Source organism: Barbus barbus, assembly GCF_936440315.1.
Source record: "Barbus barbus genome assembly, chromosome: 39".
Classification (NCBI taxonomy): domain Eukaryota; kingdom Metazoa; phylum Chordata; class Actinopteri; order Cypriniformes; family Cyprinidae; genus Barbus; species Barbus barbus.
In genome coordinates, this window is record NC_136717.1 from 15,888,441 (window position 1) to 15,903,709 (window position 15,269).

Sequence of the window (15,269 nt, forward strand, 5' to 3'; positions counted from 1 at the left end):
CTATCACGTTTTAGTAATCATCATATATTATATATCACTTGAAATCTTAAAATCTCAAAATTCATCCTGTGAAAACCGTTTTGAAATCGGATATTGCGTTACCATAGAAATGGTCATTTAAAATCTTTTAGCGGGCTCCTCCCCCTTAGTGGGAGGTGTCATATTCCAAATATATTACTGTCTTATAGAATCAAAACTTTTTATAATCTTGACAAAATACATATCATCAGAAAGATCTGAGTCTCAGAATCCATATTTGGTGGTTATTTTGTGATAGGAGTAATATTGAGAGAGAAATTTATACATTTGTGACAGAAGAGTGCATAAAAAAATTCAATAGGGTTTAAATAGCACCCGGTGGCTGTTTGTGGTATAACGCCTAAACAAAATTGCATAGTAACCTCAATTTTTTTTTTATATCAACTTCAAATTTGGAACACAACTTATTTAGCCATATGGCTTTAATTTTATGCCAAATTTGGATTAAAAAATATTTTGTAAAATATTTATTTTATATAATATAAAATAATAATAGTACCGTACATTTTATTTACAGTAAATGTAAACTTTTATGACTTTTTTTAAAATTATTTCACTTGTGCAATAATCTGCTGATTGTCTTCTTTAAAAAGAGACCAACCTTAGGTCTATGGAGGGCCACATTACTATAATTACTATAACATTAAATAATTAAATAAATGTCGAAATATATAATTAAATCGTTAAATACATAATGAAATAATTAAATGCATAAATAAATCGTTAAATACACAATGAAATAATTAAATGCATAAATAAATCGTTAAATACATAATGAAATAATTAAATGCATAAATGCAGAAATTAATTAATTAATTTCTTTGTGTATTTATTTATTCATTTATTTATTTCCTCCCTCCTCATTTCATTTTCAGGGTTATGGTTTCGGCACATCACTCAATGGGCGGCGTCACCTTTCAAACTCGATTTCTTTGGTCTTTCTAATTTAGGCCCTTTTTCTTGTGCTTTAATACTGGCAGCGTTGTTGCGTGCAGCTGAACCGCGGCTTGTGTACTGTAAATACAGACCAGAATCATCAATTCTGTTGGTCGTATTTTCCAGTGTTCTCCTCTGAACAATGTGCTTCGATGTATGATATGGCCAGCATACTCTGCTGTGATGCGACGTGCGTCCCTCTTTAGGGTGACCATACCTGCCATTTTGCCCGGACGTGTCCTGGCCAGGATTTCTATATTGCCTAAAATATCTAGGTTTTGGCTTTGTTTGCGTGTGCAGACCGATCGGTGTATGACATCAAAGTACCATATGGTTCCTTATGCTTCGAAACACTCTCGAGGTACTTTGATGTCAAACACCGATCGGTCTGAGCCGCGCCGCTTTAAGTCAAACACACTTTAATATGTATTTGCATCGTTTTGATCGTAGATGTACCTTCTCACACACACACACCATGATTGGGCAATTATGTACAATGCTTGCATGCTATTGGTCAAACTACTTTTCGATCATTACCTTCGGCAAGCATGAAAACAGCAAAACAAAGCCAAAACTAATCCTTGCAAGGACGTGGCTGGGAAAAATATTATAAAGTAGTTTACATGATAAAAAGTACAAGTAACAAATGCCTCTAGTTTTATTAATTTAAACCTCGTGGAAGTGATGTGTTTTCGTGAATATTATTTTTTCATATGGTGATTGTGCATCACGAATGTATTTATTACACAAAAATGTGTTATTTTTCAAGTTAATCAGGTCAATTTTGATCAAGAACAATACACTGTGGCTTTAATTCAGCGTAAGCGGTGCAGCAAAAATAGAGTCGGTGCCGAAACGATCGGCTCTGCTCTGCATTTATTTCTGCATTTATTTATGTATTTAATTATTTCATTATGTATTTAACGATTTAATTATATATTTCAACATTTATTTAATTATTTAATTTTTTAGTAATTTGGCCCTCCATATAGGTCTATATTCAAAAGCATTCATGAATTATAACAATTGAACTTTAAATAGTGCACTTTCAAGTCTGTTTTCAAAAAGGGGGGTGACAGTTAAGGGGTTAAGGGACAGCTGGAATATTTTAGTTGACTAAACTAAACATTTTAAGTCAGCGGGGTAACAAATTATTTTAAGATGAAACAATATATATTTTTTTATTTACAGTGATTACAGCAGTTAGCTACAGCCCCCAAATTCGGCATTCAAGGAGTGCAGATATTTGCCCCAAACACAATGAATATTTTACTTTTGTGAAACTTTGCTTGTTTTACTCTGGTTGAGTCTGCGTGCTGCTTGATAACACACAATATTTCATAAATAGGCTTCTTCTCACTGTAAAAAGTGATAAGTTGACTTAACTTAAAAAAAATTGAGGAAACCCATTGCCTTAAAATTATTAAGTAATTAATAATAAAAAAAGTATAACTTTTAACTTTCTTAACTTTTTTTCAATTATTATTTACTTAATAATTTTAAGGCAAGTGGTTTCCTCAATTTTTTAAAGTTAAGTCAGCATCACTTTTTACAGTAATATACATGTAAATATTTTCAAAATATATACTGTCTGTATGTGTATAACAAATATACACAGTACACATAAACAAATACTTTTATTTTGGATGTGATTAATTTGCGATTAATCGTTTGACAGCACTAATTATACAAATATGTATATAATTAATCAGGCTCAGATAGTTTAATCTACTGACAGCACCGAAATGAAGTCATAATTCCTGCTTTATGGAGTAATGCAAATTCAAAACACATTCTATACATTCCAGCACTTTAAAACCTTCCTGTCACAATAAGAATTGATGCTTTGTGTGTCATGACATCATGACAGAAGTGACGCCATTGGGAGACGTTTATCCCTCAGAACAGGACAGTGATGAAATGTGAGCTTTGATCAGCTCTCGCTCTCACATGCCTCCACAGCATGCGAGTGTGTGAGCTGTGACATCTTAACTAGCTTGCTGGTCTTATATTAAGTGGATATACTGAGGTCTGAAATTACTCTCGCAGCTGTCTGTGGCACATGTGCTACCATGTGTGTGTGTGAGTGTGTGTTTGCCAATGTGAGGCACAGCGCTGAGTCTGTTTGTGTGCATTTGTCCGCCTTAGGATCACCCAACACTTGACTATTTGTGTCCAAACTGAGTCTAAATGCCTCTAACTAATTAAGAGGAGAGCTGATAGCTGGGATTTTACAACGTGAACATATTGTTTTAAAACAAGATTTAGTAACACCAATTTGCTCTAAAAATCAAGAGTGATGTTTAACTCTAAAAAGATGTAAAAATTATGAAAAGTTTATACACACACACACACAGTTTAAAGTACTGGTGGGTTATATAACTTTTTTTTAAAATTGCAAAAAATATAAATATTATATAGATGTTTGTAATATTTTGTAAATGTAATATTCATTAATACAATTTTAATATATTATTGATTTATTTATTCAGATATTTCAGAAGACATTTTAGTGACAATAATTTTCCCAAACGCACCCTGTTTGAAGTAGTGCTGTTATATAAATAAAAAAATATATAAATGTTATATATACACATTTATATGTATATCTTATATATTAATATTTATTAAGTTATATATTTTTATTTTTGTTGTATTTCAGAGCAAATATAAATACAGACACATAGATTCAAAATGTTGCATAAAATGTAAGATGCATTATAAATATTATTAGAAATCAACACAAAAATTTATTTTTAAAACCTATTTTAATTTACATTCACCTACATGTATAATTACATATATTTTTACTAAAATATTTTGTTTTATGACTAAAATCATTTGTTGTGAACTGATTCATGGGACTAGAATATATCAGCTGCATGTTTTGAACACATTCACACTAGACAAAATCATCAGATTAGTATAAGAAAACCCTCACTGAATCATAGATTCACAATGTTGTTTTTGCCAGTAAAATCATCACAAATATTTAGAGAATATTCAATATCTATAAGGTGAAGTGCTGTCTGTGACTTAAGTGCTGGATAGCCATAATAGCATCATAACTGTAAATAGTGATAAGTTGACTTAACTTAAAAAAAATTTTAAGAAACCCATTGCCTTAAAATTAAGAAAATAATCATTTAAAAAGTTAAGTGAACTTGACAATTCACTTAACTTTAAAAAAAAAATAGATATTATCTACTTAATAATTTTAAGGCAATGGTTTTCTTTCAAATTTTCTTAAAAGGTTAAGTCAACTTATCATTTTTTACAGTGATCTCAAATATTAAAGAGTTAAGGGCTTAACATCAATACCTGTTAATAAAAGTATGAAATAGTTAATGAAGCTGACTGGTTGTTTGTGAGCTCACTGTTTTGCTACTCTGTGTTTTGTTAACATAAGCCATATTGAAAAGTTTTGTGGCGTTTTCCTTTTCTTTAGTCAGCTCTCTCTGCCTTTTAAAAACCAATGTAAATTGTGTGTGACTAAATCAGTTTATTGCTGACAAAGACATGTATTGTAATGGAAACCATATGAGGTATTTATTCCTCAGATAAAATGACTTCAAGATGAAACTCGTTTTATTAAAGGGAAAAAAGGTTATTATAACTGTAGCAGCTGACAGTATCAGGTTTTCCAGTAAAAGTCCTTTTTAAGAGTCAGATCAAGTAGAAATATCAACTTAAGCTCAGGAGAGAAAACATTATAAACCTGTTGAACAAGATCAGGAGAATCAACGTTTTGATAGATTTATAAAACATGTTTCAATATACTCAGTTGTATTACAATATAATCCTTGTCTACAAACATATTTGTCTGTCTCAAAAGCATACAGGCCAGGAAAAAATGAAGGTCGGAAAATACGAAACTTGAATGGAAACGTCTGGTTCTGTCAGAAACAGACGTAGCTGTGGACTTTCCTGTGCGTAATTTTGAAGACAGGGGGAATTTATCCACTAACATCACTGTAAACTCGTGTACAGAGGAAATGATAGAAATCCTCAAGCAGACCGATTTCTAAGTTGGTAAATGCTGGACCTTTTTGTGGAGCTGGTGCGGAGAATCTTTCCAGTGATCTTCAGGATGCCGTGGTTTTCATTTTCCATGTGTGTCAATGTCCAGACAGGCAAGACAACAGAATACTCTTACAAAATACTTAATGTCATTACGCAAAGTTGAGATGGAAATAATCAGGCTTGAAAAGACACAGGCTTTATGGTCTAATAAATACATTTATGGTCAAAAACAGCAACAACAACAAAACTGCCAGCTGTGGTTGCCAGAATATTACTGAAAGAAGAAGAAGAAGAAATATAGTGACAATATTAAAGGCTAGTTACTGTATATTTTGTAGTTAATAATTGTGCATGTCATTTAATTATAGTATAATATACCGAACTATTGAGTTCCTGTTTGTTACTGTAAAATATACTGATAATAATACAGGTGGTACAATGGAAAGTCGCATGACAGTAATCAAAATTAGCTTTTCCAACAAACATGGCACACATGTTGAAACATGCAGATGGTTGCTCTGAGCACAACAAATATCAGTCGTATTGTTTTGATCCACTTTTAACTTTAATATTTGGTATGTCCACCTTTTGCAGCAATTACAGCAGCACATCTCTCTGGCATAGTGTCAATATATTTCCCGAGAGCTTCAACAATAATGTTATCTCATGCCTTCTGCAACTCGAGCCAAAGGCTTTCCTTTGAATGTTCAATAGATCAATCCAGTTTATTTTCCAACTCGCCCCAATTTTGCTCGATGGGGTTGAGGTCCGGACTTTGAGGGGGCCTGTCCATCATTTTCAATGTTCCAGCAGATTCCTACCATCGCAGGTAGTTCTGGAAATAGTTATTTTAATGGCCAATTCAACAAAAACAACTGAAACCTCTTAAATATGCCAAGTGTTCTGATAATTTTGGCCACCACTGTACATAACAAAATTAAGAAAAAAGTAACCTGCAGTGCTTTACACATGATTTTTTTTACAGTATTTTACAGTAAAACTACATTATCTTTTATCTTTATTCTCTATCATTTATTTATCTTTTTTTATCAACTTGTCATTTTTACATTATACAGAGTTACTATTAACTAAATCTAAACCCATAAAAATGTCATTACTCAAAATCAAATAACTCTGAAATAAAAAGCATATAAAATATATTTTTATATATATTTTATAGTTGGTAACACTTTACTTTAAAGCCTTTGTTTAATGCATTGTTATGGGTTATTAAAGGGTATAATGCATTATAATTATTTGTAACGTGCGTTGTAATATATCTTGCCGTAAATAATTATAACCGAATTTAAAATGCATAGTGTAACAATGAATTGATAAGTGTTATAATGTATAAACCGTGGTTACAATTATTCATAAGCTTGTACAATGCATTATAGGGTGCATTATAAGGCATAATTAATGCATAAAATCTACTTTCATAATGCATTATACATAAAGGCTTTAAGTAAAGTGTTACCTTATATATTCAAAGGCAGATTTCTCATATTCAAATAGTTTCATTTTAACTTGATGTACTAAATAACTCAATCTAAAACAGAAATGAAAATTACTAAAAACTATATAGACATTTACTGAATGAATAAATACGTGATGAAAAAAGACTAAATTAAAACTTGCCAACTAACAAATAAAAAAGTATGAACAAAATTCAACTTTACCTGAAATTAAAATGAAAACAGAAAAAATAGAAATAAAAACTAATTCAAAAAAATTAATAAAAACTATACTGTATCTATTGTATCCCAGTGATACTAAAATAACAGTGTTGTCCTTCAACCAAAGCTAATTACCATCCATTAAGGCTAGTGAAATGAGCATGTAAAGTGTAATAAATGACCTGGCACATAACTATGTCTAGGAGTGTGTTTGCCGTATACGGTAAACAATGCATTTGTATCATCTAAAAAAGCGATTTTTATCATTCAGCTTGCAGATGTACCATTGGATTTGGGGGCAACTGCAAACCTCACATACCTGCATCAGGTAGCGCTGCACAGGTTTGCCTTGACCTGCCCCTGCTGCATAACTTCATCCATAATGTCCTAACATGAGCTCAGCACCATGTGCTTGCCCTACAGGCCTGACAGATGAGTGGAGTGAGTGAGGGGTGAGCTGCAGGGGACGTAACAGATGAGGAATGGGTGATAAGGTCATAGTGCTGTTGGTATGGGACAGGTATGAGCACTGCAGCAGTCATATTGATCCAGAGCAGTTTAAGACCACCCAGCAGCATCAGATCTGTGGCTTAGCAATCGCACATGCCATGACAAGCCGTGGTGATCGAGCATGTAACTAGTGTTTGAATTTTGGTGATATGTTTAAATGATTTATTTGTTTACATTTATAATTTTTTTGTTAAAGATTATATTTCTTAATAATTTTATTACATTTTTTGTTTATCTATTTTGTTTATCTAATCAACACTCTGTGAACCTGACATTTAAATTATGATAATTGACCCTACATTGTTTTTTATAAGCGGATCTGACATTTAACCTGACATTTATCATTGACCTTACTTGATTTCTTTTATTTTATTATGAATTAACACTCTCAGTGAACCTGACATTTAAATGATGATCATTGACTTTTCCTGATTAATTTAATTTAAACTTTTTATTCTTGTTTAGAATCAACACTCAGTAACCCTAATATTTAAGTATAATCTTATACTAATAAAATATAAGTAAATAAAATCTTAAACTAAAACAAATATGTAAAATGATGACCATAGATGTAAGTTTACAAACTTTTTCTTTCATTATTTTATATTTTGTTTTAATTATTTTATTTGAATTATTTATTATTTATTTTTTTTACATTTGGTGTGCATATTTTATCTTCATATTCTTTACTGATTTTGCAGTAGTGATCAAAGACAGTAGCTCCTCTGATACACACGAGGCTTACAGAACCGACCTCTCATCTGGTTTTCTGGCTTTACTGCATTCCTAAGAGCCGATGTATGCTATTAAAACTAAACTGACCTGCAATCAGCACCATCCTTCCTTGCTCCCTCATGACATACAGCCCACCACCGTGCGCAAGCTTCCCATCACACAAGTCCATGACCACAGCCAGACAGAAGCCGTCTGGATTTTATGAGGCTTAACATTAAAGATGGCACACCGTTTGATGATATACAATCTACCAGCTGTTAAGAATTGGATACACTCTCCATTCAGATAGTCAACACGGTTATGTAAGTCTGGTTTGGCCCACTACCGTCTTATTTGGTCAATTTTTCCAAGTCTTATTTTCAGCCCAGTAGTCTAATAGCAGGCAGCTGCCATCTCAAGTAGCCAATTTTTATTTTTTTTTGCAGACGGTTTTCCAAATAGTTTCATTAAACTTTGTTTTGTTAAGAATATTTATTTTTATGAGGAATGCTTAGCATTGGTTATGACGGAACAAGTGATGGAGGTGTTTGGCTTGTTTGTGTCTCACACACAATAGATTAATTGTTTGTGGGATTGTTTGGAAAGGATTGGATGGAAAAGTGTGTGCGTGTGTGTGGCAACTATACAGGTATATATATTTGGCAAACCCTCCCCAGTGAGTCTTTATTCCTTTCTGTGTCCCATGAAGAACTACATGTCCCAAACTGCTTTGCTACACCTGAACCTTGTTTAGAATCCGTATGTTTCTCAGGGAACAACTGCTGACATCTACACACTAGAACCGCCTGACTGCTGTTTTCTATCAATCTTGGGTGACTAAGGTCTGGCTTGAGTGTCTCTCTCTTTTTCTCCCTCTCTCTCTCTCTCTCTCTCTCTCTCTCTTTCTCTCACTCTCTGCTTTCTCCCTCCCTTACTCTTTCTCTCCAGAGTGCTCGGGCCGCACACAACTCTACCTGAAGTCGTGCACAGAGAGAGAAGCAGGAAGGTAAGGATATCAAGCATCTGTGGTTATAATGCTCGCTTTTGTTCCGTCTGGATAAGATTATTAGAAATCTGCTTGGCAGATTTTTGGGGCGGACTGAAGAAAAAATGTATTATCATATTGCAGATATTCTGCTTGGTGATGTTTGAGAAGTTTCCATTCATGCATTTTATTCAAAACATTGTGTTAAGTTGTTATAAATATACTTTTCTCCATAAATGATTAATTATTAAAAATGCATGAGCTGATAGAATTATGATGCATGCATGAATATTTTGAGAGAGATTATGCAGGATTTTCCTTGAATTGTTATTCACAAATACTGTTGCAAAATTGCATGCATGACACCTGATCTAATTTATTCTTTTCTTTTAACTTTCATGAAATATTAATTGAATAGTCAATATTATACAAGTACTCTTGCATTATTCATCATTTGCAATGCAATAATTCTTCAGTATAGCATGCAAAGACAAAGCGATCTATAGGTATGAGGTAAGGTTAAAGTAACTTGAGAGAAACTTGGATCTGCACATAAGCAATGTGGGTCTAATTTGCAAAGGAAGGAACGGCTCTCTGGGCCTATTTGCATTCTTGAGGATGAAGTCATCAATTTCCATTAGAAGAATGTCTCTGGGTTTTGTTTATGTCTGAGGTTGACCAGAGAAAGTTCTGTTATTCTTAAACATTTTTTTTCACATTTTAATATTGCCACTTATGTAACCATATAAACCCCTGCCACCCTCTCTTCTCTTCTCTTCTCTTCTCTTCTCTTCTCTTCTCTTCTCTTCTCTTCTCTTCTCTTCTCTTCTCTTCTCTTCTCTTCTCTTCTCTTCTCTTCTCTTCTCCAGGTTTGATTCTACTGAGTTGTGCAGACATGTTTGCTCTTGGCTTCTTCCTGTTGGCTGGACTGTTATGTCAGAGTTTGGGTCAATATGATTACTATGACGAATACTATGTCCCCTCCGCACCACTGGAGGGAGTATCGTCTTCTACTTGTGCCCAGGAGTGCGAATGTCCCCTCAGCTTCCCCACAGCCATGTACTGCAATGAGCGCAAATTGAAGTTCATCCCTATCGTGCCAACTGGCATAAAATACCTCTACCTACAGAACAACTTAATTGAGGAGATCAAGACTGGTGTATTCGATAACGCCACCGACCTTCGCTGGCTTGTCCTGGACAACAACAACATCACCAGCGACAAGATCCAGGCCGGCACCTTTAATAAACTGAGCAAACTGGAGAAGCTCCTCTTCAGTTATAACAAGTTGACCAAACCCCCTGGTCCTCTTTCGAAGTCTCTGGATGAGTTAAAGTTGATCGGCAACCAGCTGAGTTCGTTCCCAGCTAACACCTTGTCTGGGATGGAAAACCTGACCACCATCCACCTGTCCAAGAACAAGCTGACCACCGAGAGCGTCACAGGTACCTTCAAAGGCCTGAAGTCCCTGGTTCTGCTGGACGTGAGCGAGAACAAGCTCAAGAAACTTCCCTCGGGAGTTCCACCTTCACTTTTGATGCTCTACGCCGATAATAACGACATCGACAGCATCCCTAATGGCTACCTGGCCAAGCTCCCGGTCCTGCAGTACCTGCGTATCTCTCACAACAAGCTGGTGGACTCTGGAATCCCTGCAGGTGTGTTCAACGTGTCTTCTCTCCTTGAGCTCGACCTGTCTTTTAACAAGCTGAAGTCCATCCCGGAGATCAACGAATCGCTCGAGCACCTGTACCTGCAAGTCAACGAGATAAACAGTAAGTCTTACTCCGTTTCCATCTGTTCAAGCTACAGATTTTGCATGGTTTTTACTTCATTCAACTTTTGTTTCTTCAGAGTTTGACCTGACGAATATCTGCAAGTTCAGCTCTCCAGTCAACTATTCTCGACTGAAGACCCTGCGCTTGGATGGAAATAACATCACACACAGCAGTATGCCAGATGACACGGCTAACTGCCTACGCCAGGCCTCAGAGATCATCTTTGATTAGAGTCACATCTCGCCAGTAGTTTATCAAACAAATTAAGGCTATTGCTCTTATTAGACACTCTGATTGACATATGCACATCTTTATTCATGATCCTAACAACACATCTGGTCACATTTCTCTCTAAAATGTTGATGAACACAGCTGTATGAAAAAATGGGCAGCAGTAGTCTGGGATCTTAAAAATCTGGCACATAAAATATCAGTCTTGTATTGTACTGTATAAAGAGTAGTAGTTGAATTAGACAAGATATTCCCATTTAAAGAGAGACATATTTGTGCAAATTGTGAATAGCCCAGTGTGCACTCTATAAGAAGCTGCACTATATGTCATCTAACTGCATGTTAAATACCTTATCATTCAAAATTGTAATCATGTTATTAATAAGCCTGCCGGTAAGGAAATTAGATTGTTTAGAGTACAAGTTATGTAACCTAACTATCTAATTGCATATAAAATGGATATCAGGAAGGATATCAAGAATTCAACTGAAATTGAAATGCACGCAAAACTGAAAAAAAGCTGGACACTGAGTGAATTTGCTGAGGTTTCGCTAACTGCTAAATAAATCTAAAGGTTTTTTGTTTATTATTTAACTGAGGAATTTCAGTGACACAATGTTGTATCAATTGTAAATTAGTATCAGCTTGAATTTCTGAACTCTGCCTACATTTATACCATATTTTATCTGCATGCAGTTCATCTTATTTTGTAAAAGCAATTGTTTTCAATTCTATGGTAAATAACATTGACATTTTTTATGTATTCAATACACCATTTCACGTCATCACAATGTTAATCAAATTATTGAAATGTATGATTACAGTAACTTTGGCAGACTGTTGTAAAGGTTGTAAGTTCCTCGATTTATTGTTTTATTTTGTTAAAAAACAAATACCAAAGCAGTTTGTTCATCTTTACTTGAATAAACCAGGTTTCTTACCTGTCTGGAGGGATACTGATGGTATCAATCCTTATGAGATCACATGTAGAAATTAATAGACTAATATCCTTAATTGTCCTCATTTGTAAGTCGCTTTGGATAAAAGCGTCTGCTAAATGACAACGTAAATGTAATATTATACATTATTCAAATAATATAATACATTTAGCCAAAACTGTTACCTGTTAAATATGAATAATTTCCTTTCCATTTTATCATCAAAATTCTTTGAAGCACCATCACAGGAAATCTTCAGTACATATTAGAATAAAAGCGAATGAAGTCTTATGATTCATAAACATAAGGGCATCAATCTTTACTACACTGAAAGTAAACCCCAAATAGTTCCCTTTACACACAGGCGAGCTACTCCATGTTTTATTATTTTCGTCTTGGTTGTTGACCTTCCATCATGACTCGTGTGGATTTCCAGTTTTCAGTCCTGCTGTCTCGGATGGAAAGAAACTTGTGGTATGAATGTGTTCTCCATCTTCCTTCTCTCTGGCCTCTCAGCCAAACTTATGGATGGACAAAGGTCTATGAGTTTTGCTCTGTTTGAAGCAGAGCCATGATGGCAGAACTGCTTCCTGTAGGAAACGTGTTCTCTTGATGTCTCTAGCTGAAGTACAGGCTATGGATATAAATATAGTGATTGTAAGATGAAAAGGCTTTTGAATGGAAGAGCTTGTATAAGGTGTTATTTTTGTGTCGCATCCGATGGCGGTACAATGTCAGAAACTTTATACTGCTGCCAAAGGTAAGAACATATCAAAACATCTTATAATAATTGTGATTTAGTAAGGATTATTAAAGTAGTTTTAACAATAAATCCCAGTCTGCGATTACATTTCCAAACTAACAAACTATGTACTGAATTTGACATGAAACTAGATGAAGTATGCAGTTGTGTGGAATAAATAGTCTATGGCCAACTACATCAGCAATGTTGACATTGTCCTTTGACTATATGTTCTTGTCATGTGATGTAGCCCTACTAGCAAAAACCACAAAAAGGTTTACTTGTGTTAAACAAGTAAATTCAACCCTGCAGAACAAACTTCCTGGTACTTACAACACTTAAACTTGAAAAGAGCCACTCTCTCTAGTCTAGTTCGACACTATTTTTAATTCAACTATTGGCCTCATGGGATAGCTAACCATTCACTGGCTGCACATTTCAGAAGCTCAGTGGCTTGGTGGATGCAGAAGGTCATCCGGGTTCGCCTACTGTATCATGAATACTAAGCAGTCTGACATCCCATTTGGCATACTGTTTTTGCATACTGTGTAGCTGGGTTTTTCGCATATTCAGATGCAGAGCCTGTATTTGAGTTAACTGTAAACATTCATTCCCTTCCTCAGCTCAGAACATACCTTGGATGAATCATAAAATAGCCCAACATTTGGTCTGTGCTTTCCCTTTACCTCTTCCAACCATCTGCTCCAATCTCTATCCCAAACCACACTTTTATGACAGGCACGTCAAAAGTTGCATTTAACGTAACTACAGATCTTTCTGCACAAGTCTGAGCTAGCACTAAAAATTAGTGTTTTATTTAAAACAGTAGAGTTGCAGGCAGACGACCCAGCATTCCAGAGGAATGGAGGGTCTGGGGGTGACCATGTGACTGTTAGACAGAAAGACACTGTGGGATTTCTTTTGTCCATGTGTTAGAAACAGATGATGGATAGGCAGTTCTGGCTTTTCGTTTGAAATATTTTTACCACTTTATAGCAGCCTGGGCATTTAAGTTCACCACAAGCTGATTTTGCAGGACCAAATACACACACACAAAAATTTTTTTTTGGATGTTGATGATTAAATGCAGTTTTCTGTCTCCTCACCCACAGTCTTTCGAAACCCATTTGGCTTTATTCTGTGGAGCACAAAATGAGTTCATTTATAGTATAGCATAGCATGAGAAATCAAATGCATGAAATGTACAAGTTAAGTCAACTTAATTATTTTTGTACAATATTTGAAAAACAAATAAAGTACACCCATTACTCAGTTCAGTTGAGGGAACGAGTTTACTTAATCAGTTGAGTTGTCAACTTATTAGGGTTTGCAGTGATTCTGGAGCTTGGCAGACCCTGCTCTCTTCATATCATTGCATGGATGATGGCAGGGTCTTGGTTAAATACATTGATTGTTGATTGGATAGAGGCAGATCTGAATGTGAGCTTGCAGGCGATTATAAGGAAGGGGCAGTCTCTTTTTTTTTGTTTTTGTTGGAAGACTAAGTTATGAGCTGTGCAATTGAGGTCTTGCTAAAAAAAAAAACACAGTCTGTTATTCAGCGTCTACTAGACACTGGAGAGACTTAGTGGGGGAAAGAGACCATTGTGATGTTCCTCCTACAGCTGATCTCTTGAGAGAGAGGACACAAGAGTTTCCTGTTGTTGTTTAGAATAGGACCATTGTGCTGCACTGTCATGATATATGTTAGAACACAAGAAAGGCTTGCAAAGGTTCCCTGAGGGGATAAAATCTGTTTATTTGATTCATGTGATATTGTCAGAACATTATAAGCTTGATTTGTGCGGCTCTGCACAGAGAAATGTTCAGAATTTTTCTTTGAAGTCGACATGAAATGGAAATCTAAATGCATTGTAATGTTTTTAATGGTTTTAATTAAAAATGTCATACTTTGTCATGCTTCAGTGAAATTACAGCCTCTTCTTAGACTTCTCCAGTCTTTTAGGCTGCCGAACCCCTCCAAATTTTTACAGCTGACTGCAAGCCCGCTCCGCCAGACTGCTCAACAGCTTTTTCCCCCAGGCTGTGAGAGTCCTGAACTCAAACCACCCCGCCCCCCTCTGAAACCCCATGCAAACCCCTACCTCCTGAAAACATGGACCACCCCCCCACCCCCTCTGAAACCCCATGCAAACCCCTACCTCCTGAAACATGAACCACCCCCCATCCCAAACACCCCCCCCCCCCCCCCCCCCCCAACCTTACCACACCAAAGAAAAAACTGTATGTGCAACTGTATGTGCAAATGTTTGTGCAATTTGAAGTGTGCTACACACAGGTGAGTGGGCCTGTACAAACCACCTGTAGTAACACACTCTCCTCTATGTGCACTAGACACTTTACACACACTGCTGCGTGTACGCAATCCCACAAAAGACTATGTATGTATGTTTCAATCAATATATGTATGTTTACATGCTCATGCACTACAAATTATCCTGCACTGTTCCCTAACCAGCTGCTTGATTTCTCCTTGCACATGTTCAGTATTTGTGAAGCATTCGTATAGTTTGTATTTTCTATCTTTAATTTTTTAGTTTGTATAGGGTAAATACTTATATATAGTATACTTATAGTTAAAATCTGTCAGTAGGTTAGTTGTGTATAGGTTTATAGTGTTTTTTTACTTCATTGCTGTATGTCTGTATTTATGTAGCACCGTGTAAAGGACCTCTT

The 15,269-nt window shown here is 35.3% G+C and overlaps 1 protein-coding gene across 2 annotated transcripts; it reads left to right on the plus strand.

Moving 5' to 3' along the window:
* The first annotated feature begins 8,576 nt into the window (after positions 1–8,576).
* Positions 8,577–12,767, plus strand: lum (lumican). Of its 2 annotated transcripts, XM_079399031.1 has the most exons (4): positions 8,577–8,740; positions 8,847–8,904; positions 9,753–10,658; positions 10,738–12,767. In XM_079399031.1, exons 3-4 carry the CDS (start codon positions 9,779–9,781, stop codon positions 10,890–10,892), a joined length of 1,035 nt encoding a protein of 344 aa, XP_079255157.1. In that variant the 5' UTR covers positions 8,577–8,740; positions 8,847–8,904; positions 9,753–9,778; the 3' UTR covers positions 10,893–12,767. The 2 variants fall into 2 exon arrangements, with proteins under 2 accessions (XP_079255157.1, XP_079255156.1); XM_079399030.1 differs by having other exon boundaries at positions 8,579–8,904.
* Positions 12,768–15,269: the final 2,502 nt, after the last annotated feature.

Bases quoted from the DNA above. Each gene is read 5' to 3' on its own strand.
- lum (XM_079399031.1), top strand. From the start codon at position 9,779: ATGTTTGCTCTTGGCTTCTTCCTGTTGGCTGGACTGTTATGTCAGAGT. The intron at 10,659-10,737 runs GTAAGTCTTACT...TTGTTTCTTCAG, and splicing joins GCAAGTCAACGAGATAAACA to AGTTTGACCTGACGAATATC.